This window comes from Fukomys damarensis, unplaced genomic scaffold (assembly GCF_012274545.1).
Source record: "Fukomys damarensis isolate Sample0158 unplaced genomic scaffold, DMR_v1.0_HiC HiC_scaffold_31, whole genome shotgun sequence".
NCBI classification, from domain to species: Eukaryota; Metazoa; Chordata; class Mammalia; order Rodentia; family Bathyergidae; genus Fukomys; species Fukomys damarensis.
Genome location: NW_022900943.1, coordinates 28,710,952 through 28,737,454, shown reverse-complemented (window position 1 = coordinate 28,737,454; position 26,503 = coordinate 28,710,952). Strand labels below are relative to the sequence as shown.

At 45.7% G+C, this 26,503-nt stretch overlaps 1 protein-coding gene across 1 annotated transcript in view; it reads left to right on the top strand.

The window, feature by feature from the left end:
• The window catches only part of Tle1 (TLE family member 1, transcriptional corepressor), a gene marked incomplete at its 5' end in the record, with an annotated part of 87,027 nt that extends 62,147 nt beyond the window's left edge, over positions 1-24,880 (top strand). The window contains 8 exons of the mRNA XM_033757704.1: positions 1-21; positions 1,357-1,433; positions 16,388-16,637; positions 18,416-18,663; positions 21,530-21,677; positions 23,193-23,343; positions 24,202-24,278; positions 24,386-24,880. The exon at positions 1-21 is cut by the window's left edge and continues 16 nt beyond it. Coding sequence (XP_033613595.1) covers positions 1-21; positions 1,357-1,433; positions 16,388-16,637; positions 18,416-18,663; positions 21,530-21,677; positions 23,193-23,343; positions 24,202-24,278; positions 24,386-24,493 — 1,080 coding nt within the window. The remainder of the gene's footprint in view (positions 22-1,356; positions 1,434-16,387; positions 16,638-18,415; positions 18,664-21,529; positions 21,678-23,192; positions 23,344-24,201; positions 24,279-24,385) is intronic.
• Between the last annotated feature and the right edge of the window lie 1,623 nt (positions 24,881-26,503).

The window sequence follows — 26,503 nt, the reverse complement described above, 5'->3', positions numbered from 1 at the left end:
GCCTACGGGCGCTCCCCCATGGTAGGTGCCTGCCGCAGAGAGGGGCACTGGGGTCTCACAGCGCCCCGTGGCAGGAGCCGGCAGCCTCGCACGCCCCAGAGACGGAGACGCGAGTGTCCTGGCCACACTCACCACTTCCTGTGAGCCTTCATCAGTGTGCTGGCTCCCTTGGTGGTCGGGGGGGACCTGGCTTTCTATCACCAAAGTAAATTTTTTTTTTATTTGAAGGTGACGAAATGACTCTAGTGATAGCAACGCTTTTTTATTTGTTCTCTTAAGTATCTCCCCCCCGACCATTTTCAAATCATGGGAATAAGACTTGAGAAGCCATAGCTTTCTTTTTCTATGGCCATATATTCTGTCACTCCAAAAACATGGCTTGTGTGAAACCACGTTTCTGGGCTCTCGACTCCTTGTGCTGCCTTCCGACATAATCAAAAAATGGGCATCCAAAATGCATGGACAGTTTTTGGGCAATAAATACACGAAAAATGTTCAACATTGGTGGCCATTAGAGAAATGCAGTTTAAAACAATACTGAGTTACTGTCCAGAAAGAATGACTGTCTTCAAAAAAATCAGATAATAACAAATGTTGCCAGATGGCCCACTTTTAACCAAGAAGATGCAGACCTGGATTTGAAGGGTGAGATGTACTATAGTCTCTGATTCTATCAGGAAGGGTAGGAGAATTCACCAGCAGACAGAAGTTCTGAAAGCTTTTTTATTGGCTGTTCAAAATATGTCATCTGCTTTTCTCTCCTTTCCTCTATGTTGCCCCTTGTAATTTAGGGATATAAAAAGCATTTTTCCCCCTCATGTTACATTTTTAGGGAGGGCTGCTGTGGAGGTAGGAGGGCTTAAAGCAAGGTGGTGATGATGCTGTCATTGTGCACAGTGTAGGGAATCCATGTTTGGATCTTTAAGCATTAACCTAGTGGGAGCGGGGTGGGCCTGAGGAGCTCTGTCCCTGGAAAGTTGCTGATCACATCTGGGGAATGTAATTGGCACCCAAGGCCAGAGACCTGAGGAGCTCCTAACTGTCCTACAAAGCCCAGGACTACAGAGCCCACAAAGGAAAGAGCCATCCAGCCCGCAGCACCAGTAGTGTTGTGCTTGGTCAGCACATCTGTACTCTGCACTTGGAGCTGCACAGAACATGCTGAGTCTGGGCTGTGTTCCCGTGGGGACTGGCTTGTGTATGTTTCAGTACCCTTTTCTTTTGAAGGATACTAGCTAATGCCACTGTTCCCATTTATATCACTACTGGATTATAAGAGTTTCTGATGGAAAGTTGATGTTCACAGAATGCCTCCCTGTGCAAGCTGAGTCTGCCATGCCTTATTTTCATTTCCAGGTTGGGTTTGATCCTCCCCCCCACATGAGAGTACCTACCATCCCTCCCAACTTGGCAGGAATCCCTGGGGGGAAACCGTAAGTACTCTGAGACATGGCTTTGGTTTATTTCAAAGGTGCTTTCTCAGCCTCTGGTGTCGCCAGGCTGGAATTCCAAGGGGAGGGCAGGCTTGGGCGTTTCCAAGGAGACTGGTGTCTTCCCTGAGGAGTGTTAACACTTTCTATATATAGGCCACTTGTAGGTGTCATGCCTCTGTTTTTTCCCTGTGGGTTAGCTCTTGCATTTAGTTATTTCTGGAGAGACGCTGTTGAGGATGAGGGCAAGGTGGGAGGAAAGAGCTGGAGGTGGTTGGTCCTCCTTGCTTGACCCTTCTGTAGAAGGCTGCTGGGCTCTGGTGTTTGGTTGGAGAGTAGCTGCTAGAGATGCTCCCCCGGCCTGGGATATGCAGTAGGTGGCAAGCTGTCATGAACCCTGGAAGTTGCAGTTAAGAAAGGTGTCATCTTTTTACCTGGCTTGGTGCCACCTTTTCCTTATTTTGGTTGGAATGAGTTAGTTGAAGGGCAGGTTTTCTGGGATGCCAGCATCCCAGGCTGATCCCCAGTTACATTTCTGATGAATGCTTTTACTCAGAGAGATCTACAGTTGCACAAGGTGAAGTGGCTTTATAGGGAAGTGAGAGAGATAGGATAAAGGTGCAAAAACATCCAGAATTTGAGAACATTCAGTTATTCTTCCTGGGTCACAGAAAAGAAAGAAACATTTACTTGCTCTTTATTGGAAGCACAATTTCAAAGAATTCTTAAATTTCTCAAGTTTTGTACAAAGCGGTATTCATTGAGGGTCTGTCTTACCTCCCAAGCAAATACTCGGCCATTTCCCACGATAGAGATAGCAAAGGCCCTTTGAAATGTTGACTTTCCAAATAACAGATACCAAATAAGAACCACTGATGATGTGCGTGTCTCAGGCCTCTAGTTTGTCTTTGTCACCCAATATCTTCATGTGGTCACCTTGGCATTTATCTGTGTATCACTTGCACTGTACTGCAGTATTGTGAATAGTCTGTTCAGCCACCCAGACATCCTGTGTGGTTTTGTACTCAGCCTTTGTTTGGTACTAGGGACTGAACCCTGGGTGTTACACATGCTTTTCAAGTGCTCTGCTAATGAGCTATGTCCCCAGACCTAAAGGAAGCCTTGCTTCACATAAACCACCAACCAGAGAATGCCTTAGACCATCACTGGCATTGTCGGAAAGCAGATCGATCCCCATTGCTCACTTTCCATGCATTACAATACCTATTTCACGGTACTTTGAGTCATGATGAACGGAGGTTCTTTTGTCCACATGGAAATCAGTAGAGATGTTAAGAATTAAGGTGGCTTGTTAGCCCAGTGAAGAGCAGGATGGAGGTGAGGGGAGGTGTGTCGAGTGCTGACCTTGCTGGTAGATACCTGCAGTGGACTCCTGTGTTGTGTTTTCTTGGGAATGCCTCCTCCTGCCACCCTGAGGTGTCCTCTATGCGTTTGTGGGTATTTTTTCTTATGGTTGCTGGGAGCATAGCAGTCAAGTATCCAGCTGGATTGACAAGTGGATAAAGGGCAAATCAGAAGCAATAATAATAGTAATAACAATAAGAATAATAATAATAAGTGACTCTTTGGGGGGAATTAATAGACAAGGCTGTGCTTGGTTGGGCCTTAGGAAAGGCCTGCTTTGGGAACCAGGTGGGCGGGGAGTTGTCCAGCTTCAAAGACCCCATCATGAGGGCAGTAGCAGGGGCAGAAGGGGCAAAAGGTAGAGCTGTGAGTACAGTGCTGGGTAAAAGGCTGGCGGAGAGTGCTCGGACACTGTACTACGGTTTTGCAGTTTGGTGTGGTGTGTTTATGTGAGTGTGTGTATTCATGATTTGATGCCAGCAGTAGCGATGCTATGCTAATTAGAGCTTAATAGTCCATCCTTGGCTTGTGAGCACCATGCATTTCTTTCTATTCAGATCTCTGTAAGCCAGGATTAATGTGCTGGGGACAAGGACAAGGGCACAGTGGCCAAGAGGCGAGGCTCATCTGTGAAGATGCTTTTCTTGTCTGGATCAAAATGGCCCTTGGTCCCTGGATCTGAGCTGTCACTACGCTCTCTAAAATAGTAAAAATGCATTTTTTAAGATTCTGTTTCATATTTGAGGCTAGCCATATTATGTGAGAAAGACAGCATTAATGCATAGCCGAGGGAAAAATAAAGTTCACCATTACTGGGATCTGGGCTATACAGTCTTGTTGCCACACCTGTCAATTAATTAGAATAGAGGCTTGTCACTCTTAACAGTCCGTGAAGAAGCATTGCCTTAGAGTGCTTCTTTTAAGCAGTCGTGATGATAGACTAAGCATTTTTTCAGCATGACAAAGCTTGATATTCTTGAAGCATGCAATAAGAGTGAATAGGAAGGAAAAGATATAAGATCCAGGACCTGTGTTTTTGTGCTGTAGGCATCAGTCATAACTGCCTGTCAAGTTGCCTCATACAGGTATCTAAATGCTCACCCTTGGTTCCTGTATGCATCCATAGCAGGCAGTGGTGAATATTTACAGACATACATTGTGCAGGGCTGGTCTGAGGCACACGAGAAATGTGGACAAACCATTATGTCCAAGGCAGGCTGAATAAGGTGGTAAAATTATACACGTAATTCTTAGAAAAATACCATTGAAAGAATGAATCGGGGCTGGAAACTGAGAGGGTGTGCATGGGCTCAGAGCTGGGCCTGTGTGTTGGGCTTTGTCTAAACCCTGGGGGTGCTACAGGAAGTGGGGGAGTACTGTGTTCTCTGCCTGTGTGGGCCTGATGATGGGGTCATTAACAGAGCAATCGCCATCATGGTTAAACTTGTGATCAGTGCTGTGGAGAACAGCAGGGTATGACAGCGAGCGTGTAAAAGTGACCAGAGTTAGGATGAGAATGACTTCCTTTGAGGGGGGCACATAGGTGAAGCTGAGGCACACGAAAGAAAAAACAGGTTTACCAGGCCCAAGGTGCAGAGGCAGCACGAGGTTGCGACACTCACATGCAGATGGAGGACCACCTAGGAGGGTTCCAGCCAGAGGAGGGACCTTCAGCTTCTGATACAGATGCCTGCCTATGCTTCCAGTCTGCTCTATGACCTTGCCAGGAGGTGGCGTGCCTCTGACTCATGGTCCAGGGATGGGGACTCACTGCTCTCCACAGCAGTGCACTTTCTGTGGCCATGTGAAAGCTCTTCCAGCCCTTGAGGTGCATCTGTCTCTGGAACTCTAAGCCGTCAGCCCTTGTCCTTTCTAGCCCCCTGAGACTGCATAGTGCCCAGTGTGCATGTAATCCCTTGCCCTCTGTGTGTCGCTTCAGATGTGTGGCCACCGCCATTTACTACAAGGCTTTTCTTTGGCCAGATTTGCTCATTGCCTCAGGCCTGTATTGCAGGATGTTATTCGGGTTCCCACATCATCTGCTTGCTGAGCTCTACACATGTTGCCTCCTCCCTGTGCTCTTCCGTAGTTTATGAGCCCTCCTGTGCAGACAGAGTAGACCCTCCAGGGAGTGTGCAGCCTGCAGTGGTGTGTAGGGAGGAGGCGTTTTTCCTCTACCTTCTTGGGAGTCTCCAGCTAGGCTTAGGAATTAGATGACGTTAGACAGAATAATAGGAGCACATTCACGAGTTTTTATTAAAACTTCACATGTACATGGAAGTCCTTATGCCTTCTGTATGAAGAAATTATAAGTTGGGGAAGAAATGACAAGATTTGCTTTAGAACAATAAATTGTGGGGTAGTGACCAAGAGATATATTGGGAAAAGTAGTGAAAGAGAAGGGTTATTTTGGTAAGTTTGTTTGTACAGGTCCATTTCAGTGTTGATTCCGAGATTCCGGCAAATAATGTACAGGGAAAGCAACGTCTCATTTTATGGGAAATATCATGACCTGTTTTTATGTAGAGGGGGGGCCAGAAAGTCCTGCCTTTGTCTTCTGTTTCTCACAATAATATGCCAGAGTGACGTGCTCTAGGAAGGCATGTCCTGGTCTCCTTCAGGGGGATAATGTTCATCAAATAGTCACAAAAATAAGTGTACAGCTACAGTCAGAATAAGAAATCCCCCAGAGGGACAGTGCTCTACGAAAGCCTATGATGGGGCTGTTTCCTTGTGGGTAGTCAAGATGGGATTCTCCACAGAAGTGCTTTCAGAGCTGCGTGGACTCAAAGTAGGCAGGGTATGAGCCTTTGGGCTCAGATGGCTTTCATCAGAGTAGAACAGAACCACATGACTACACCACACCTCACTCGTGTTTCTGGTGTTAAGATGACCTAAAATCTCAGGAAAGTTTCCCAGCCAGTCTGGTCATTTTTTTTCCTCTCTTTTCTGCTCATACACTGTCTCCTAACATCTGCATCTCTATTTAAAGACATCATCTTCTGAGCTTACATCTGTACCAAACTTCAGCCGTAGATCCATCTTTAACTTCTGTTGTTCATTCGCTTCCGTACTTTTGTCTGTGAGATCATGGCTGACTTTTGTCTTCTTCTTGCCCCTGTCACATCATTGTCTGTTCATCCTAACTGGAGAGCAGTTATCAGATCCTTTGGTTGCTCGAAGCCCCTCTAGTTTGAGGATAAACTCATGTGACTTGTAATATAGCCCCCATAGGTGATATTACCCAATCTACTTTCCCAGCCTCACATCTTATCATCTTTGCATCTTGTGCTGATAAGATGTGAAGACCCTGTATCCCCTGATGACTCCCGACTCTGCTACCTAACAGAGTCACCTTCCCTGCTCATGAGTCCTCACTTCTTCTGGTTTATATTAGCCCATCTCCCGTTACTATTAACAAAATACTCCAGGTGATCAAGTTAAAAAGAGGAAATACTTATTTTGACTTGTGGTTTCAGTCCTTGTTTGCCTGGCCCTGTTGCTTTCGGCCTGTGGTGAGACAGCATATTGTGGGGGAGGGCTGTGGAGGCAGTTAACTGCGCACTTGTGGTAGTTGGGAAGCAAAGAGACAGGAAGTGGCTAGCTCCCAGTGCCTCCTTCAAGGTCACACCCCCTATGACCTAACTTCCTCTCCCCAGGTCTCACCCACCCCCCACTCCACCTCCCAGTAGCGCTACAGCTGGCAGCCACCGCGGACAGTTAGGTCTTTGGTCCTTTGGACACCCTTATCCACACCCTAGCCACTGCTAAAGTATTTCTGATCCTTCAAGGATTACTTCAGTTGCCTTCATGGAGAAGCCTTTAGGGATATGTTCATGTACATGATCTTTCTCCAGTAGCACTTTGTCATGCTGAAGGATTTGGAATTATGTGTGCAAGTTGTGTTTCTGCTTCCTCCCAGTAGGACTGAAGTTCTTGAATGAAGTTTTTTTGTCTTCTTGAGCAGAGACACCCAGGAAACCAATGTTTAGTGCATCGAGTAAGTGGGAGATGAGTTCACTATGCTCTAAGACTCTTACGATTCACCCTTTTTGAAAGGAGAGTCATATTTTTTGCACTTCAGGATTAAGTACTGTTGATTTACAAGAGATAACCATAACTTTGTTTTCAAACCCTCAAGGCTAGATTTAATTGGTATTGTTCAGTCAGCTCAATGTGAATTCAATTTTTAGTTTTGGGAAATTTTTTCCCCTGAGTTCTGTGGAGATCAATGGTAGAAAAATTCAACAGTTCAGTTAGATCTTTTTTTTCTCCTGGTCCAGTAGAATTCCTTATCTTTCTCTCTCTCCCTGGGGGCTGTCCCTCCCTGGCTTGGATAGTAGTACCTTGAGGTCAGTAATAACTCAAATAACAGTTCCGCTTCAGATTTTAGGTTAGTCCAAGGTTCTTTCACCCTGTGTTTTAATGCCAGACATGTAATCAGAAATCTTCTACCCACTTGCTTAGTGTTTAAATAAATCTTTAAGGTACCTTTTTGGATTTAGACCCTAAAGAGAAAAGAAAATCTTAATTGCTTTTGGTTTGGTAAAATTGCCTCTTGGGAAAACATATTTTGCAGCAATGACTGGAGACTGTCCCCAGGCGTCTAGCCAAGGAGATGAGCCAGTGGCCAGGAACTTCTCCTTTCTCCAGTTGTAGATGTCTGGATGTACAGCTGCTTAGTGAATTTGAACGCTTAATCTCTTTTTACTTGTTAGGATAGAATCCTTCAGGGAGACCTATGAGAGAGAAGTAGACAGAGAGGAAGACTTGGTAGGCTCCCATGACTATGGAGGTGGTGATATCTCATGATCTACCATCTGCAAAGTAGAGCCCCAAGTTCTGCGGAGTCTGAGGGCCTGAGAACCAGGGGAGAGCAATTCACCCTTCCTCTTTCTGTTCTATGCAGTCCCTCAGTAGGTTGCACGATGTCTGGTGATACCCACACGCTGTGGTGAGGGCAGAGCTTTGTAGTTTACTAATTCAAGTGCTAATCTCTTCCGGAAATACCCTCCCAGACATACCCAGGAATAATGTTTTACCAGCTGTCTGGGCATTGCTAGCCCGGTCAAGTTGACACATAAAACTAGCTATCACGATGATAATTGGATTTGGGGGTGTCTGTTAAGTGGGAAGAGTCTGCAGCTCATTATCGCCAGGTGAATTTTAGTTTAGCTTCTGTTTTTCTGATGATCTGGGAATATGTAGTTGACACCACCTCCCACCACCCCCGGGTCTACTTTGACTCATGTTTTTAATCCATAGCCGACTGACTCCACGGCAGGAATACATGGTAGAAGAGACTGGTGGAGGAGGGCTGCTCATGGTGTGGGAAGCCGGAAGCAGGCCGAGTGAAGGACCCTGCCAGGCCCAACCCCAGTGACCCACGTCTTCCCACAAGGCCCCACCCAACAGCAACTGAGCTATAAGGCCCTGTAATTCATTGGCCTTCCACAAGTCCAGTTTATGATCCTGTGAGGCTTTAAAGGGAACACCTAGATGTAAACCATAACTCTGCCTTTTTAAAAAATAGTGCTGGGAATTGAACCCAATGCTTTCGCACTGAGCTACACCCCCAGCTCTTCCCTCAATTTTAAGACTAAGTTACTCAGACTGTGATTCTCCTGCCTGGCCTCTTGGAGTGCTGGTATTACAGGTTTCCTCCCTCCAATTTCATTAGGTCCTTTCTTTGGTGTCTGTTGATCTCTCCTTACTCTTCTCTCATTACCACTTCAGAAATGAGTTTTAGTTTATTGAGATATACCTGTAGTTTCCACATTTCTTGCATGTATTTGTCTACTTATGTTTGTAGTGTGCGACTCCTTTGCTAGGATTTTTAAATTAAGCTTTTAAACGGCAGTCTTTTACTTTGTAAATATGTATTTTGTAAAAGGATATTGCTTCAGTGTTGTAGTTTATTTTTCTTGCCAGGGCAGCTAATGTCTCAGTTTATAAGTGATCAGGTGGCACTCGATGATCAGTGTGTTCTGATTCATTCATCCTCCATGCAACTACGTCCTAGAGCTTTAATCTTAAATGCTGACTTTGGCCGCAGAAGCTCTTCTTTATTAGCTAGGTAACCCTTCTTGTTTTCTTTGCTTGCCATTTGTTTTAATGCTAATTAGTATATATTTCCTGTACATAATACTTAACATTCTTCATGGGGAGTTGGTACATGTACATAACACATCTTAATTCTTTTAAATTCCTGTTACCCTCCTCTCCCTAACCCTAAGTCTACATTCCCTTCCCATTTGCAAAGAACCTGTCTCCTTCATATTATTTTTTATTTTTCTCTTTAGATTATTTACACTTTTGAGTTTCTCACGTAAGAGAAACTATGGAATATTTAGCGTTCTGTGTCTGATTTGTTTTTTCACTTAATATTATGGTGTCACAATGCATCCATCTCCCAAAAATGGACTAAAATTTATTGTTCTTCATGGCTGTATAGTACACTGTTTTTTCTTTATCCATTCATCTGCTGATGGACATATAGACTGTTCCTAAGATTTAGCTATTGTGAGTTGTGCTGCTATGAACACGGGTATGCATGTATCACTGCACTGTGTCTGCTCATAATATTTTCCGTGTTCATTTTAAGAAGTTTGTTTATTTTGTATTGCTGGGGCCTCAACCCAGTGGTGCTCTAACACTAGTCCCAGCCCTTTTTAGTTTTGAGACAGAGTCTCGATAGCCCAGGCTGGCCTTGAACTCTCAGTCTTCTTGTCTCAGCCTCCTGAGTAGCAGGGATTATAGGTGCACACCACCACACCCATCGTGTGTGTGTGCGTGCGTGCGTGTGCGTGTGTGGTGCTGGGGGCTGAACCACCCTGGTACGTGTTGGGCAAATTACCACTGCAGGTTCCAGTTTTCTTGTGACCCTCGCATCACTATCCCTTGCTCCTTCTCTGACCCCATCTCCAGTAGTTCTTAGGCTAAGAGCATCTTTAAGCCCTAAATGGTACAATTCTCAGTACTGCCAGCCCTCAGTCTCCCGTGGTGTCTTGACTCTGAGCTCCGTGATGTGCCACACTGCTTAAGGTGACCTGCCTGGTGTTCATTGTTCATTCCCTGATGGATCCCACATTATCCCTTGGAGGGCGTAAGTCAGAGGTGCTTGTGTAGAAGCCAGGACAGGGGTAAGCAGCTCTGCCGGAGCTGGCCTGACCTGGATTGCCAGTTAGTTCTTCCACATAGGGGCTGATGGTTGAGAGCAGGTTACTTGTTTCTCCTGCGCCTTTCTTTCATCTCCGAATGATGAGGACAGTATATTGTTTCCTCTGACCTGGAACCCAAAGGTTGAATGGACATTGTTCTTGAAGTACTTTCCCTAAGTGGCTTCATTTATGCCACACCTCAGCAGGTAGGAAAATCAAGTCCAAGCAGTCCTGCCTCTCAGCAGTGACTACGTGGACGCCATACGCCGGATCCCCTGCTCGTCCTCTGCTTCCTGGGCTGTGCCCTGTAGTTCTAGGACACAGGATGGAGCTTACCTGGGAGCCCTGTGGTTACATCTGCTCCCGATGGTTTTGGGAGACTCTAGCATGTACTGGTTTAGCTGCATTGAGGAGAAGCCCTGGATTTCAGTTCATTACTGTAGCTGCTGTCCTTGTCTTTGCTGTGATCTGAATGAGCTCTCCAGGGATTGCTTTATCCCTGGAAGATTGGTATCGTCTCTTTGGCTGCATTTGGTATGACTGCTAGACATTCCTTCCAAGCACTTGTCTATTGTGACCTAGGTGTTTGGAGGACAGCTGTCCAACCTTCTAGTTTTGGCAACATTTCCAGAGCCACCTTCCATATTATGAGTTTGTAGGTGACCAGGTAGCACTAGATGGCATGCAGGGCTTTGGTTCTGAGTGCCAACCTTGTGCAGGCTGGAAGGTCCTTGCACTTGTCCCTGAAGAACTCTGAGATGGGCAAGACAGAAATGTTCAGTGTGAAAAAATGTTTTCACGGAGATTTGTGGAAAGAGCCAAGGCTCTGGAGAAGAATTACCCTGTCCAGGCGGTCATGACAGAGGGCGGGAGGGAGGAACAGGAACTTGGGAAGGAGGTGGTGCTGCAGGGCAGGAGGAGCAGTTCGCAGCTTGGAGATGTGATTGTGTGTGGCACTTTAGGGGATTGGCTTGCTGTCTCATGTGGCTAGCAGTGTAGGGTCTTATGAAGAGTTTGGCACTAAATTTCAGAGGGCTCCTGAGCCCTGAAGAGATCTGAAGACCAAGTGGGGATTTTTGATGTGACCAGATTTTGTGACGCTCGTTAACACAAGCCATCATGTCACATGGGCTTTGCCAAGCCCACAGGCTCAGGGAGTTTGGCCACAGCCCTCACCTCCACGGTCTGTGCTCACTTCTTCATTACTGTTTACTTGATTCTGCCACTGCAGTTTTGTCTATTTCTAGCAAACCAACAACTCTGTAAACACCTGTTTTCCTTTGGCCACAGAACATAGCCTGGTTTTATTATCAGGAGCCAGTCTGCTCAGAAAAAAAACAACCTGCTTCCTCCCAGAACAGCCTTGTTTTCCAACTCACTGCCGCGGAATAGTCCCAGCCGGGACTCTGCTTCGAGTTCCTTCATTGCTGCAGGGTTCCCGGTAAACAAAAAGTTCTTGCTGTTGGCTTCATTCAGTTTTTAAAACCGAGGTCTGTCTGGTAGGCTTTCTTCTTTTCAGTTCGTCAATTCTGCCACCAGACTTTAGGGTGAGAAGCGATCGTGATCTGTGGGTGCTTGGCTCAGAAAGTGTAGGTGGCCGTGCGCAGCAGTGAGGCTGCCTTGGTCTTGCTACTCTGCAGTTTGCTCAGTGCTGTGCAGATGTGTGGATGCTGGACTCTCTGCCGGTGATGTCGCTCACCCTCACCTGTAATGACTTGTGGGTTTCATGATTGCCTTCGCCATTTCATTGTCCTCATGCCATCCTGACTCCTACCCTGTCCTCCTCCCTTTCTGCCTTCCCAGATGCGCACCCTTCCCATTGGTGGGGAGAGAGGAGGAAAATGGAGGGAGAGACACGGAGACAGAGACAGAGACAGACTGACCCACTGAGACCTGAAGCAGCACAGCCTTACTTTCCTTTTGTTAAAGTCGTGGTGGTTTAAAAGTGACAGTGCCATTTCCCCAAGACCTGCTGCAGTGTCACGTGCTATGGGAAGTATTTTGCAGCTGCCATCTCTTAGTCCTTACAACAGCCTTATATTTTATTATCAGGCAGCTTTTATGGTGTTATTTCTGTCTCACGGGTCAGGAGATGGACACAGTGTAGGCACAGGCTGGCCAGTTCCTAAGACTGCATTTGTCACTGGAGTGTCTGTGAACCTCATTAGTTGTGTAAATTGGTTAGGGTGCCTTCCTCGACTTTACCTTGAGTAAATGATTGTAAACTCAAAAAACTGAAATCCAGTGTATATACATGTGAAACAGCATGGCTTGTATGTGTATACCTGAGCTGCTTTTTCTCCAAAGACACCCTCTACGTAAGGTGGGAGCAAGGGAGAGCAGGACCATCTCCCGAGAAGCCCTCTTGTGCCCCGGCCAGTCATTGGGCCAACACCACCCTGACCCTCATTACCATCAGGGATTGTTGCTGTGGTACAAATGGTATAAACCGTACTTTATTCAGTCTTATATCTGAATATAAGACTGAATATAAGATTGAAGGATATTTAGAAGTATAGTAGTTCCCCCTTATCTGTAGTTTCACCTTTGTGGTTTTAGTTACTGCAAGTACAATCAGAAAATATTACATGGAAAAGTCCAAAAAATGAACAACTCACAAATTTTAAATCGCAGGCCACTTTTGAGTAGCAGGAGGAAAGCTTAACTTACTCCTTCCTGCCTGGAATGTGAGGCATCTTGTTACACACCAAATCTCTGCTGTATATGCTGCCTGCCTTTTAGCCACTCAGTAGTTGTCTGTGATCAGATGCCTGTGATGGTATTTGTAGTGCTTATGTTTGAGGAACTCCTGTATGACTTAATGTGGTTCCAGACCACAAGGTGATAGCTCTGGCAATTCACATACACTACAGAGATGCTGTAAAGGGGGCTTCCTTTAATGAAAAGCTGAAAGTACATTTTGAGAGGGGGCGATCACAGTCACATAACTTTGATTATATTGTGACAGTTGTTCTGTTATATGATCACTGTTTTTAATCTTTCATTTCACTCAGTGAGTTAAACTTTATCCTAGGATATCTGGGGTTCTGAGGGTCATCCCCCGGGAAGAAGGTAGTTAACTTGTACCCACTGTTTGTTTATAAATTACTTTTTGGTTAATGACATTGATCCTCAACTAGTAGAGAAGATGAGTTTCCTTTGGGGTTCTCTCCACATTGTCATGATGTGCCCACATCATGATCTTTTCTTGGTTCTGTGCCTGTGTGTTTCCTTCCCATGTGGATCCCTGATTGAAACCCTGCATCGTGGTGTAACTCGCTTGATGACACCAGACAGCATAGTGGGCACTGCCAGCTTCCTTCCAGCCATGTGGGTTCCCCAGGATGGATGCATGTTAACAGCTCTGGCAGCAGTTCTCTGTGCTGTTGGTGAGTTGTAAATCCCCTCAGTGTGGTAACTGCAGACTTCCTGTGTGGTTAGGAGAAGCGGACAGCTAGGCAAGAGGGTGTCTTCCAGGTACCAGTGTTCACTTCTCCCATTTGTACTTGGTGCATCCCCTTGTTCATATGTCAGGTTCCTTACCGTGCACATCTGGGATGGCTGAAGGGCTCCTGGGGGAGCCCTGCCTCCACTGGATGGTGTACAGAGACGCTCAGCGCCCCTGTGGTGTTCGCTCAGGCAAGATGCTATTCTTAGAACATAGGAGCACCCAGGTGGTTCTGTTTCATGGAAATTCACCTGTCACTCTTGCTACTTGTTACTTGTTGCTGAGACAAAATACATGACGCCCAAAGTTAAAGGAGGAAAGGTTTATTTGGCTCACAATTTGTAGAGTTTTCAGTCCATAATCAGCCAGTTCCAAGGCAGGTGGTTTGGCGACGGGTATCGCAGAGGAGAAACAGTTCATGCCAAGCAGAAAATAGCTAAAACAAGCAAGCAAGAGACCATAGCAGCATCTTTCTGCCCCTGTTATCTTGTCCAGACCACTTATGTCAGTGGCACTCACACCCTTAATCCTATGCCCTTGAGCCTGGCACTGCACCATGAGTCAATTCCAGCGTCACACACTCTAGGTCCAGCCACCTCTAAAAAGCCCCACCTGTGACCGCATGAGGCGTTGGGGGACATCTAGACTCAAGCCATAACACCACTGGACTTTGTTTTACAGAAGTTCTTGGAAGCCAGAATTCTGGTAAACAGGAATTGACTTAAACCTTCAGATTTGGCGGTCTGCTCTTTAAAGACAACAAAAAGCTATTTGATTGCAATTCTAGATGTGACGACCACAATAAGTGGCATAGGTGACGTGCTAACTATAATGTGCATATATTGAAATGTCGTAGGGGCTTTATGTATTGCTAAGAACACCAAAGCAAAACAGAAAAAAAAATGAGGTTTAGCTAGGCACTATGGTGTATGCCTATAACTCTAACACGAAGGGAGGCTGAGGCAGGAGGATTACCAGTTTGAATTCTGCACGGGCAACATAGCAGGATCCTATCTCAGAATAAAAAAGTTAAAAGGGGCCAGGGATGTAGCTTAGTGGTCATGCACTCCTGGGTTTTATCCCCGATATCATCAAAGGGTGGGGTGGAAGAGAGATTGACTTAGTAGTTTGGTGATATGAAGGCTTTGAGCTATGTTGTTTTTATATGTGTTCTGTTTCCGGAGCATTCTGCATGTTCTTGTTATGTGTGCTCAGTTACTAAAAGATTTGTGCCAAATAGGCATTTAACATTAGTAACTAAAAGCAGTTTTCTAGGAGATAACAGGTATCTAAAATGATGTCCTTTGGCTAAGGGGAGGAGAAGTTGAAAAGTTTTCATGCACTTAATATTTAGCTTTTATGGAGAGAAAAACAACAGCCTATATTTTATTTTCAAGGTAAAACATGAGTATTAAGTACAGGCTAGTAAAAATGTGATGTCTTGTATCTATTTGCCATTGTGTGCCTGCTATGTTTACAAAACTAGAGTTAGTAAACTGAGACTGTAAGCTCTGTGTTAGTATTCGTGTTGTTTCAGTGTGAAGTGTCAGCGGCAACACCCAGGCAGAGCCCAGTCTCGACCTAAGAGGATGTAACAGCAAGAAAACGATGCATACTTTATTGTTCACAATGTGAACTTCCTGACCTTGTAGCGGTCTCTGGTCTAAGACAGAGGAAGGAGTGATCTTCGACATAGATGCTGTGGGATGTGGGCATTAGTCCTTCTGTATCTTCCCCCCTATAAAGCGGCTTTACTTTGTGCGTGTTTTTCATGTCTGTGATGTACTAATCCTTGGAGGATAAATAATAGTTCATTGGAAGAAAAAAATACGTATTGAATTTGGTGCAGAGATAGAACTGTGAAGCGAACATTAGCTTCATTTGTATTAAGCAGGAGAAGAAACAGTAGTTAATAACCCAAAGGTTTGTTTCTGTTTCCTGTTAAGGACACTGGCTGTCAGCATCCCAGGGCGCGTGTCCCAGCTCCATAGTTTGACCAGGGTCTCTGCATTGCATCTTCCTGTCCCCTGCACCTCTCAGCAGTTGATGTCCGTCTCGAAAGTCACCCTGTAATCTGAAACAGCTGCAGGAGCTCCATTCGTCTTGCTTATGTTTCGGGCAGTGGGAAGGAAGATGAGAAGAGAACAATGTCCTTTTTCTTGTTTCTTCACTTTTAAATGAATTGATAAGCTTCAATTTTTAGAGCACTTTTAGGATCACAGCAAAACTGAGCAGGAAGTTCAGAGCTCCCATGTGGGCCTCCCCTCTTTTCTCTGAATGAAGACCTCACTCAGGTGCCCATGGTGTGCAACTTCCCCTGCATCTGCTCGTCAGAGTGTGGCGGACTTGGCCACCGCAGAGCTAGAGAGGCTGCTTCTCCTACCTGCAAGCTTTACTGCAGCCTCAGATAGCACTGGAGCTGAGCTTAAACAGGGAGACTGTTGAGTAAGAGATCTAAAGTCTGTCACACTTTATCTGTTAAAAAATAAAAAACGGCTACAAGCTCATTTGATGTAAGAGAATCTTTTATTTTCTCTGTTGTACAAAAAGAAAGTTTGAGTCTAAGTTTTAAACTGGCGTGTTTTGAAAACTTCTTTATTAGTGTTGACGTATACATAACTATTTCCTAAATGAAACTTTTATCAGTTCCTAAATTAAGCCCTCAAAATGATGAAGATTTGCAGTTATACTAAGAAATCATGTAATTATACAAGGTTAATTATGTAGCACATTGTTTTATAGTGGGACGCACGTGGATAAGTACAATTTTTAAATAGTATTAAAGTAGGGTTCAGTATAGGTGTCTGTGGTATATCCCAGATGTCAGCAGTTACTTATTTTAAATTTGTTCCATTGGTAAAACTTGATTTCTGAAGGAAGTTATCCTAAGGAGAGTATTGCTTTTTGTCATTGTCTTCTCGAGCTAGCAAAGGGTGAGACTCATTCTTTTATGATAAATACGTTCTCTTTCCTCCCTCCCACAGAGCCTACTCCTTCCACGTTACCGCAGATGGTCAGATGCAGCCGGTCCCCTTCCCCCCGGATGCCCTCATTGGACCCGGAATCCCCCGACACGCTCGCCAGATCAACACGCTCAACCACGGGGAGGTGGTGTGCGCGGTGACCATCAGCAACCCCACGCGACACGTGTACACGGGCGGCAAGGGCTGTGTCAAGGTGTGGGACATCAGCCACCCAGGCAACAAGAGTCCTGTCTCTCAGCTGGACTGTCTGGTGAGTGAGCAGGAACTGCTGCACACGGGCAATTCTCCCTGGAGACTCAATGAGGAAATAGGTGTCTGGGCCTGGTTTCGTGCCCATTAGGAGGAAATAGAAGCCCTCCTGTTTCCTATGCTGTTTATGTCCCCTGCCCACTCCCTTCCTGCAATGAGGTTTCACTGGTTCCTGTAGAAGTGGTTGAATCCCAGCATGCATGGATTTCTTGTTGAAAATAGTTTACACTGCGTTTTAGAAGCTCTCAGTGTGCAGAAGTGTGTTATAAGGAGTTTCCCATTCAGTGGATGAAAAGCACAACTAGGCCTGGACTCTGGTTCCATTCCATTTTAATTTCCTTACAGCCTACAGATAAATGTTGAATAGTAAACATTTGATGTTGAGGCTTGAAAATCCCCCGGAACAGGGTCTGTTTTGTTAAGGGAGACCTGGGAGAGCTGGCTGGATTTTACTACCTTAATTTCAGGAAGAGTTAAAAGATCATACTTCCAAGATGCAGGTTAGCAGTCCGCACAACAGGCACAGGAAGAATACCTTCTCAGGGCATACATACGAAGTCCAAGAATACGAGTTTGTGTTTCCAGGGGCACAGAACATGCTGCTCTGTGTTAGTCTGGAAAGTGTAAGCCCAGATTTACAGACCCCTGGTTGGCCGCCTTCCCCAGGGACATCTGCCTGCACGAAGAATCACAGTGCGGTTTACCCACTGCTTGTCTGGGAGGACATGAGGGTCCCAGAGGCTGTGTCCCTAAAAGCAGAGGGGCAGTGTTCCTGGGGGATAGTTAGTAGCACTTTTTCTTTTAATTAAATAACTTAAAAGTATCTCCTTTAACGAAACTTGGACTACAGCCCAGTGTTCTACAGTACTAGCAGTGTTCTCTTTTGAAGTTTTGTACTTCAAGTTTCTCTAGTCTTCAGGAGATAGGATGATGTTAAAGCTTGTCCACTGGGGTTTGAGGTGGAAGATAAGTTACCTCTTACGTTGTGGAGGTGGGTCATATTAGGTCCCACCTCCTTTCTTCAGTGTATTGTTTTTTTGGTGGGGAAATGCCACCTTTTGTCATTTTCTTTGGCCTTTGAATTGAGAGGCTTACATGAGGCAAGAGTTGCATTATAGCTCATAATGCCAGCTGCTCCAGAGGCTGAGGCAGGAGAATTGCAAATGCAAGTCCCCCCTCAGCAGCTTAGCAAGATACGGTCTCAAAGTAAAATAAAAAGGGATGGGTGAGTAGCTCAGTAATAGAGCACTTACCTAGCGTGTGTGAGGCCCTGGATTCAATCATCAGTATGACAAAATACAATTAAAATTAAGTCAAGAAAACGGCTCTGTGAAATTCTTAGGTGAGAATGTTCTGACTAAAGAAAACTACAGTGCAACATTTAGTAGAGAGTTAAGATCCTGAAAAGCAAAGCATATGCACGGGGCCTGCAGTTCCCAAATAGTAAATTGTGGAGAGTGGCAAGATAAAAGATGTAAAACTTGCTTTTGGAGAGTGTTTCTTCATAGATGAGTGTGCATACTGGCCACACAGCTAGACAACTTCAGGTCTGCCTCTGGAGCATCAGGGGCAGTGCCCTGAGCTTCTGCACAGCAATCCTATCCATTTGTTTTGTTCACTATTTATGAAGGAGGCAGTTGCATTTGGACCCTGATCTTTCCTCTAGAATAGAGTCCATAAAATGCCACTCCTCAGTCAGAAACCAAGGCAGCAGTTACAGTGCGGCACTGTTATTGCCTGGTGCTGCATTATAGCAATTGAATTATGTTTATTTCACAGAATAGAGATAACTACATCCGCTCCTGTAAATTGCTACCTGATGGCTGCACTCTCATCGTGGGAGGGGAAGCCAGTACTTTGTCCATTTGGGACCTGGCGGCTCCGACCCCACGCATCAAAGCAGAGCTGACGTCCTCGGCCCCCGCCTGCTACGCCCTGGCCATCAGCCCCGACTCCAAGGTCTGCTTCTCATGCTGCAGCGACGGCAACATCGCCGTGTGGGACCTGCACAACCAGACGCTGGTGAGGTGAGCACAGGTGGATCTCTAGGAGAGGCCCCTCTTGTGGTGGTGGCCTGCAGAGGAGGGCTCCTGTCACCTTGGCTTCTCTGGCTGCCCCCAGGCTCCCAGCCCATCTGCCACCAGGTCAGGCTGGGACTGGGTGCTGGGGACACCCACAGGGGCTCCATGGTCTGTCGGGTGGTGTGCCGGCTGGTCTCCTTTGGGCTTCTCTTCTTCAGCCCACTTTGAGGGCCAGGCCTGGCTTGGGGGTGAGGGGCTCATGCGTTATTACACAGCAGTATGAAGAGCCCTGGGTGTTTTGGGCTTTGGCCAGAGCCGTGTTTATGCAAACAGGAGCCAGCTGATGAAAAGACAATACAAAATCAACAAAAGGACATTAGAAGAGATTCCATGAATTGAACCCACAGAGTCTATATTTTTCAATAGCTGTTCAGGATTCACTCCACTCAGGAATGGGCGGCTCTTCCTGCCTTCCTGGAATCTGTCCTCCCAACTTCAGCTACTGCTAGGCCTCTGCTACCTTGGTCAGGTCTCACACCAAAGATGTCCTGGGAAAGTCTTTTTAAAAGTAAGCAGTGAACTGGGCATGGTGGCACTTGCCTATGATCCTAGCACTCTGGGAGGCTAAAGCAGGAAAAGTATGAGTTCAAACTCAGCCTGGGCAGTTTAGCACTTCATGAGACCCTATCTAAAATAAAACAAACATTATGGCCGGGGATTTAGCTCAGTAGTTCGGTGGCCTGCCTTGCAAGCGCAAGGACCCGAGTTCAATCCCCGGTACCAAAAAAATAAACATAAAATAAAAATTAATGAATAAGGACTGGGGTTGTAACTCAATGTGAAGGCTCCAGGTTCAGTTCCCAGTACCAAAAAGAGAAAGAGGTAAGCACTAAGGCAACGTCACAGATACAGTCGGGTGATTTGGCTCTTGGTCACGTTTTATTGCTGGTCAGAAATTGTCTTTGTTGGTGGTGTGGTTTGAGGCCCGTGGCTTATCTGGCACAGACCCCTCTGCCCCTCAGGTGCATGTGTGAGGCATAGAGGTTGTCATGACAGCCCGGCTTGTTCGGGCCTCGGTGTAGAAATCCGGGGCTATGAAGGCGGACTTAGTCGTGATACAGCAAGTGGGCAGAAGGGACTAGTGCGGTCAGGTTACAACACCCCTTCTACCTTTAGAAAAAGTTAATTTCTCTTCATTTCTGTGTAACTTAGTAAAACTTCAAAAATATATTAGTCCTAAGCATTTTTCAGATGTGATCCCATTTAGTCTGACCTGCTTTGCCTGCCCCGTGTTTGTAGAGTGGATCCTGGGGCATGGAGAGGTTGGGTGGGTCGCCCTGCTCACCAAGCAGCGTGGTGGAGCTGAGCTTGCAGTGCAGGCCTCCTGCCCTGACTGTGATCCGAGCTCCACCGTGTGCCAGCTCCCTGAGGGGAAGGCCTGTTGGCCAGGAGAGGCTGGTGCCCTCCGGGTCCCTGTCAGGCTGTGGTGACACCCGTGCTGTGCTGTGTGCAGGACAAGTGTCCCTGTGTTTCTTGTGACACAGCACACGCAGACGCGTGGCTCTGTCTCGTGGCAGCCGGGAGTGACACTGCCATGAGGATACGGATACGGGTGGTGGCGGAGGAAGGAGCACTGTCAGGTGCAGTCGGCAGGAGAGGATGCTTTCAGGGGACAGTACATTAACTGAATTGAAGAAGTAAAGAGACGTCATGAGGTGACAGGGTGTGGGGAGGACTTGGTTTCCAGAGCTGTGATGAGAGAGAGGAAACTGGGCCCTGTGGGACCTCGGGGACATCCCAGAGGCAAGGCGGCAGGTAGGGAGAGGAGTGAGCTACGGTTGCTTCCCAAAGTGAGGAAGCTTGTGCTAGCTCGTGGAGGAAAAATGTTAGTGCATAGTTCAGAGCAACATGGGTGCTTTTTCCTTTCCTCGCACGCTTAAATTCCAAGCTCAGTTCAAAGGTTTGGAGCTCTGTGGGAATAAGGAGCAGGGCGGGGAAAGTGGTCCTAAGGAAGAAAAGGCGTGGGACGTCGGAATCCGAGCCTGTGCTCTCCACTGAGTCTCACCTGGTTCGGAAGGTGGGTCCTGACCTCCCCCACTCATCAGCTCTCTCCGCAAGCAGAGCCGAGTCCCTGACAGGACTGCCGCGTGCTCCTGAGATCATGGCCCTCTGTGGCCTCGTGCAACACCTGTGCTCAGCAAGTCCCCATTGTCTGTCTCAGAGGCCAAAAAAGGTTCTCCTTAGAGTAAAACCGTGTGCTCAGCTTGGAGGCAGGCCGCTCCCCATGGATCTGCCTCAGTAATTAGCTTTATCTCTGCCCGTTGTGCTGAGTCAGGATGCTGCGTGACCCTTTGTCTCCGGAAGTCCAGATTTCCTAACACAGGCCTCTTTCTAATTCAGAAAGTAAGGTTGAGTAAACAGGTGAGCTCATACTGTGTTGGCACTGAAGGGTTGATTTACTCAAGGGGAGAGGATGCTTCTGGAACGCAGCCACTTCTCACAGAGCAGGCCTTTATCTTCCTAAAGGATACACTGGGATTGTGTGTTTCTCCTTTATTTTCTTTTAACGCTTTTCAGACCTGGGAAGGAGTCTTACCTTCAAGACAGATTTAGCATAGAAGCAAGAGCAGCACATGTGACTTCTGGATAGTGACTTCCAAGTGGCATTCCATCTCTTTAGCCCTTGGATGGTGAAAAAAAGAAACCAACTGTTCAGGTGCATCTCCCTCTCTTCCCGGAGAAAGTTAGTTTGATCTCACATGTGAGCAGACACTGAGGAGATGACACACACGGAGCCCAAAACTAACACCACAACAGTGTTTACCTTAAGCGTGGGCAGGAAATCATTATTCAATCTGGTTTGTTTTATCAGGCAGTTCCAGGGCCACACAGACGGAGCCAGCTGTATTGACATTTCTAACGACGGCACCAAGCTCTGGACCGGCGGCTTGGACAACACCGTCAGGTCCTGGGACCTGCGCGAGGGGCGGCAGCTGCAGCAGCACGACTTCACCTCGCAGGTGACTGACCGGCCTTGCCTGCTGCGGGGTCTGTGGGGCCGTCTGTGTGTCGTCCCCCACCCCAGAGGAAGGGTAGCTGGACAGACAGATCAGCAGAGTGAAAGCATGAGCTAACCGATTGAAGGGAAATGAAACACAAGTGAATACCCTCTGAAGTACTCCGTGTGTCTAAAATGCTGTAGGTGAAGACATCCTAGCTGCCCTACCTGTGTATGGGTTTAAGGAATTCGTAGAGTGGGGCACACAGTTTTCCTTCACAGTTTGGTCTGTTGTGCGTATTCTTACCGTTCAGTACCAAGAGAGAGATGATGATCTGACTCCGGTTTAAATAGAACTTGAAGAATACATGGGTTATCCTGAGGAGTGGTGGAAATTCACAACAACTTTGCCAGTTAATTCACTCCCCCTGCATCGAGGAGTGTAAGAAAAAGGCAGCAGTATCTCAGTGGATGCCCGTTTTATTACTTATCCCTTGAAAAATGGACTCATGGCTGACTAGATTTGTGGAGTTTTACAATAATGTAAAAATAGCAACTTTGTAGATTGTGTCAAGCTTTAAGAAAGGCAGTGCCTGCATTCTAAGTGCATTCTGGTGGTAGAATTGTTCTTTGTTTATTGACATTAATCTTTTTTTGTAGTTAAAAACAGCTTGAATTAGAAAAATTGACAAAAATAGGAAACAACTGTACATAATAGTAAACTTTATGCCCCTGTTAACATTTTGATTTTGCTTATAGTCTTCCTTGTTTTGCTCTCTCCTAACATAAGTAGGATTGTAGTTTTGATCTCCTTATTTTTTAACTTCTTACGGAATTCTCAAATATATATGAATCCTGAAAATGTCCAAACACATATGAAGGGACAGAGGTACAAGTGCCCATGGCCCAGCATTAGCAGTGACAAGCACCTGGCCTGTCTTTCTCATCTGTTGCCCCCACACACTGCCTGCCCCAAGCACTGGATTATTTTAAAATAAGTTCTAGATTTCACATCATTTTTTCCGTAAACATGCAGTTAATATCTCTAAAAAGATAAGGACTTCTTTTAAACATGTAAACAAATCATTACTAGTTGAATGTAGTGGTACAAGTATAATCTCAGTTACTTGAGAAGCTGAGGCAAAAGTATCGTAAGTTTAAGGGCAGCCTGGGCAACCTAGACCCTGCCTCATAGAAAATCAAAAGGCCTAGGAATGTGGTTCAGTGGTAGAGTACCCTCCAGCACTGCAAAGAAAGAACTTCTTAATTTCCTTATATATAATGGAAGTGTTGAAATTTTTTCATTTGCTTCAGAAAGGTGTTTTTTTCTGGGGGGATGGGACCCAGGAAAAGCCCTCTACCCCCGAGCTACTCCCCGCACCTCATTAAGGGTTTTGCCATTTGGTCCATCTGAATTCGGTCGCTTGTCCTGTATGCTTTTCCACAGTCTGGATTTGGCTGATTTCTTCCCTTGTTCTTGCCCCCCATCCAAGTTTACTGAGCAGAGTAATTCGTGAGCCTGCTCTATTTCTCACAGATCTTCTCGCTGGGCTACTGCCCGACTGGGGAGTGGCTGGCTGTGGGCATGGAGAGCAGCAACGTGGAGGTTCTGCACGTGAACAAGCCTGACAAGTACCAGCTGCATCTCCATGAGAGCTGTGTGCTGTCCCTAAAATTTGCTTATTGTGGTGAGTTCAACAGCAAGGAAACTGGAGGCTGTGGATGGCCTAAATGGAAAATACTTCTAAAAAAATATGGTTAAGAGATCATATCTGGAAAAAATGTCACTCTCCAAACAGCTGGATGCAATAATGCTATTGTTTTGCTGTGTCCCTCGGAGTGTAGTGATTTCTGTTTCAGTCTGTTTTGCTAATTTGAGAAGAGTCAGCAGGCAATGAAATTGCCTAATGCAAGGTTTGGACATGTACTTGTTTCGGCGGGGTGTGGGTAGTTGTTACCACTCTGAAGAGGGGTGGTGGGAACCGTGGACGCTGTTAGGAATTGGCAAGGATGAGGGAGTCAGGGTCAGGAAAGGGGATATTTAGCTACATCCATACTCTTTCATCCTGCAGTAAAGACAGAAAGGCTTGAAGTTCTGTGGGAGCTGTTCTTGTGTATTTAGATGGCCATCTGTTCACTGAGTGGGCAGTTGGATGGGTAGGTACACTTATGGAGCACATTCTGTATATCACAGAACATGACTTTTACAGAGTTTGACATTTAATTCTTCCACTTTACCATTAGGATACGGAGCAAATTAGAAGAGCTTGATTGGTTCAGTATTTGAGAGACTGTTGTGTGTTGGGTGACCCTGCAAGTCATGTGTCCCGTGACCAATGAGGCTGATACTTCTTGGATTCTACTTGGGATCGCGTAGATAACTCATTCACTGGAGAGCCCAGATTTAAAACCTCCTCTTAAGTCATAGACATCTCCTCGGGCAAGATGGTTCATGCGTTAAAAACGATGTTGATTGAAACCAAGTTGCTAATGTTGTAGAAGGAATTTCAGTGTTGCTAAAGCTGTGTGTGCTGTGCTCACTGTAGGTAAGTGGTTTGTGAGTACTGGAAAAGACAACCTCCTCAATGCTTGGCGGACCCCCTATGGAGCCAGCATCTTCCAGGTCGGTGAGGCTGTGTGGCAGCACTGTCAGGGCGCAGGTGTGCCGGGGGAGTGGGGCCTGGTGTCCTGGCTCTGCCTTAAACACGTGCCTGTTGTCTTCTCTTCCAGTCCAAAGAGTCCTCATCCGTGCTGAGCTGTGACATCTCTGTGGATGACAAGTACATCGTCACCGGCTCGGGAGACAAGAAGGCCACAGTCTACGAAGTCATCTACTGAAAACGTAACAGGGTTTAACATTTATAGTTGAATTGGGCCAAAACGTTTTGAATTTGTAGAAATAGAGAAGTTGTAACTTTAAAAGAAAAAGAACACATACAAAAAAAAAGCAAAACACCTGTTTCCAAACCTTGACACACTACTACCCCACGTCTGCAAAGGAGGCAACGAGTCTGTCAACAGAAAGTCACCTGTCTGCCTGCCTAGACCAGAAGAAGCTGAGAGTGCGTGGACCCAGGGGCCGAGGGCATGGGACTGAGGAGCGGACCTGTGACTCGTGCCCTGCCTGCCCTTCCCTCGGGCCTGTCGCCCGCTCCTTGCCAATGTGAGGCTTTCTGTTCTGTGCAGGTCACCTCGAGTTCTGTCTTTGTAGAGCAGTGGAGTCTCTGATGAACCTGTTTCCTGATTTTGCATCTTGTGAAATGTTTTTTTGTATTTTTGTTGATGGTTAAACATTTGTATAAATTGTAAATATATTTGGTTTATTACAGTAAAGGGTTTAGTACCAATAAGTAGTTCTCTTTTGTTCTCCTTTTCTTTCTTTACTGTTTATATCAAAGCTTTGGGATCATCAATGTAGGTTTTTTAAGTAAAGTCTGTGCATGTGTTCAGAGAGTTTTAAAAGACAGTCATTATTTTAGAAATAAATTTGGCTTTGGACTTAAGCTACATTAGAACATGAACCTGCTGGTTTGGTTGTGCCTGCCTGTAATCACAGCACTCAGGAGACTGAGGCAGGAGGATCACGAGTTTGAGGCCAGCCTGGACTACAGAGCCAGACCCTGTCTCAGAAAGAAAAAAAAAAAAAGGAAAAAGAAAATAAATGAACCTAGCAAGCACTTCTGAGTTACCAGAAACTCAAGACTATGAAATGGGAGTAACTGGAGGTATAATGACAGTTTAATCTAGGAAGCTAAATTTATTTCAAGACTCGTTCTTTGTTATGAGACTCTTGTGATTCAAGTCACAAATTAAAGCTTTCCTTTTTCCTGGTGACGCATCAGAAGGCAGAATCTCTTTTCTGTAGGATAGCTTAGTCTTTTCAAATCTGTATTCTCTTCCAACCTTTGCGTTTCAAGAAATATAGGTGACTTGGGTTTTGTGTTATAATTTATGATGTCCAGAAAGCCGGAGAGTTCATTACCTTGTAAAAGAAAGGTGAAAGTGAGCTGATTTTTGTCTTCATTAGTGCTCCCATGATCCATTAGATTAATTTACTTAATCCAGCCAGCCCAACCCTCAGCCCTACTCTCCTCATTATGGCTGTCCCTGCAGCTCCAGCCATTACGACCTGTCATTAGTTTCTGGTCCTTATCTTTGTGGACAAGCTTTTACTAATTTGATTAGATGAAATCTGTAACCCTGGGCTTTTAATAAGTTAACAAGCATGTTTCTTCCTGCAAGGGCTACATGCCTCATTCCTTATACACCTGTTATTTACTGTTACATTTTAGAAAATAATTGCTTCATAATTTTAAGTCCTTTTTCCTTAGCTCTTTAAAAATAACACCTAAGGATTTTTAATGTTCTTGTTTTCTTACCAGACAGCAAGTTTTTGGCAGTTTGTCTTAATATTTTTTGTTTGTCAAGACTTTCTTGTTGTTACATTTTTAAGAACATTGCTTTGTTTGCTTTTTGCCAAAAAAAAATGTGTTTATGTACAGAATTTGTTAAATATTTTCGCTAGGAGAATGGCAACTACTAAGTACTAAAGCTGACTTCTCTCTTCTTCCTTCCTAGTATAATGATGTAGGTTCTGGTGGCTTATTCGTGTGCTTACCTTTTCTGTTCTCTCTTCTTCCCTTCCTTCCTTGTTTTCTCCAGTAGTAGGCTAGAGGTTCAGTTTCTGTAACAGAGACTCAGAGATCAATAGTTTAAAATTATAAGGGTTTGCTTCTGTTCCACCTAAATCCTGGGGCCCAGGCCGGCAGTGTAGCTGTGTATTTCCAAGGTTGCTCTTGTCCGCACCTCCAGCTACCAGTGGAGAAGAGCAGGTCATCCACTTCCTAG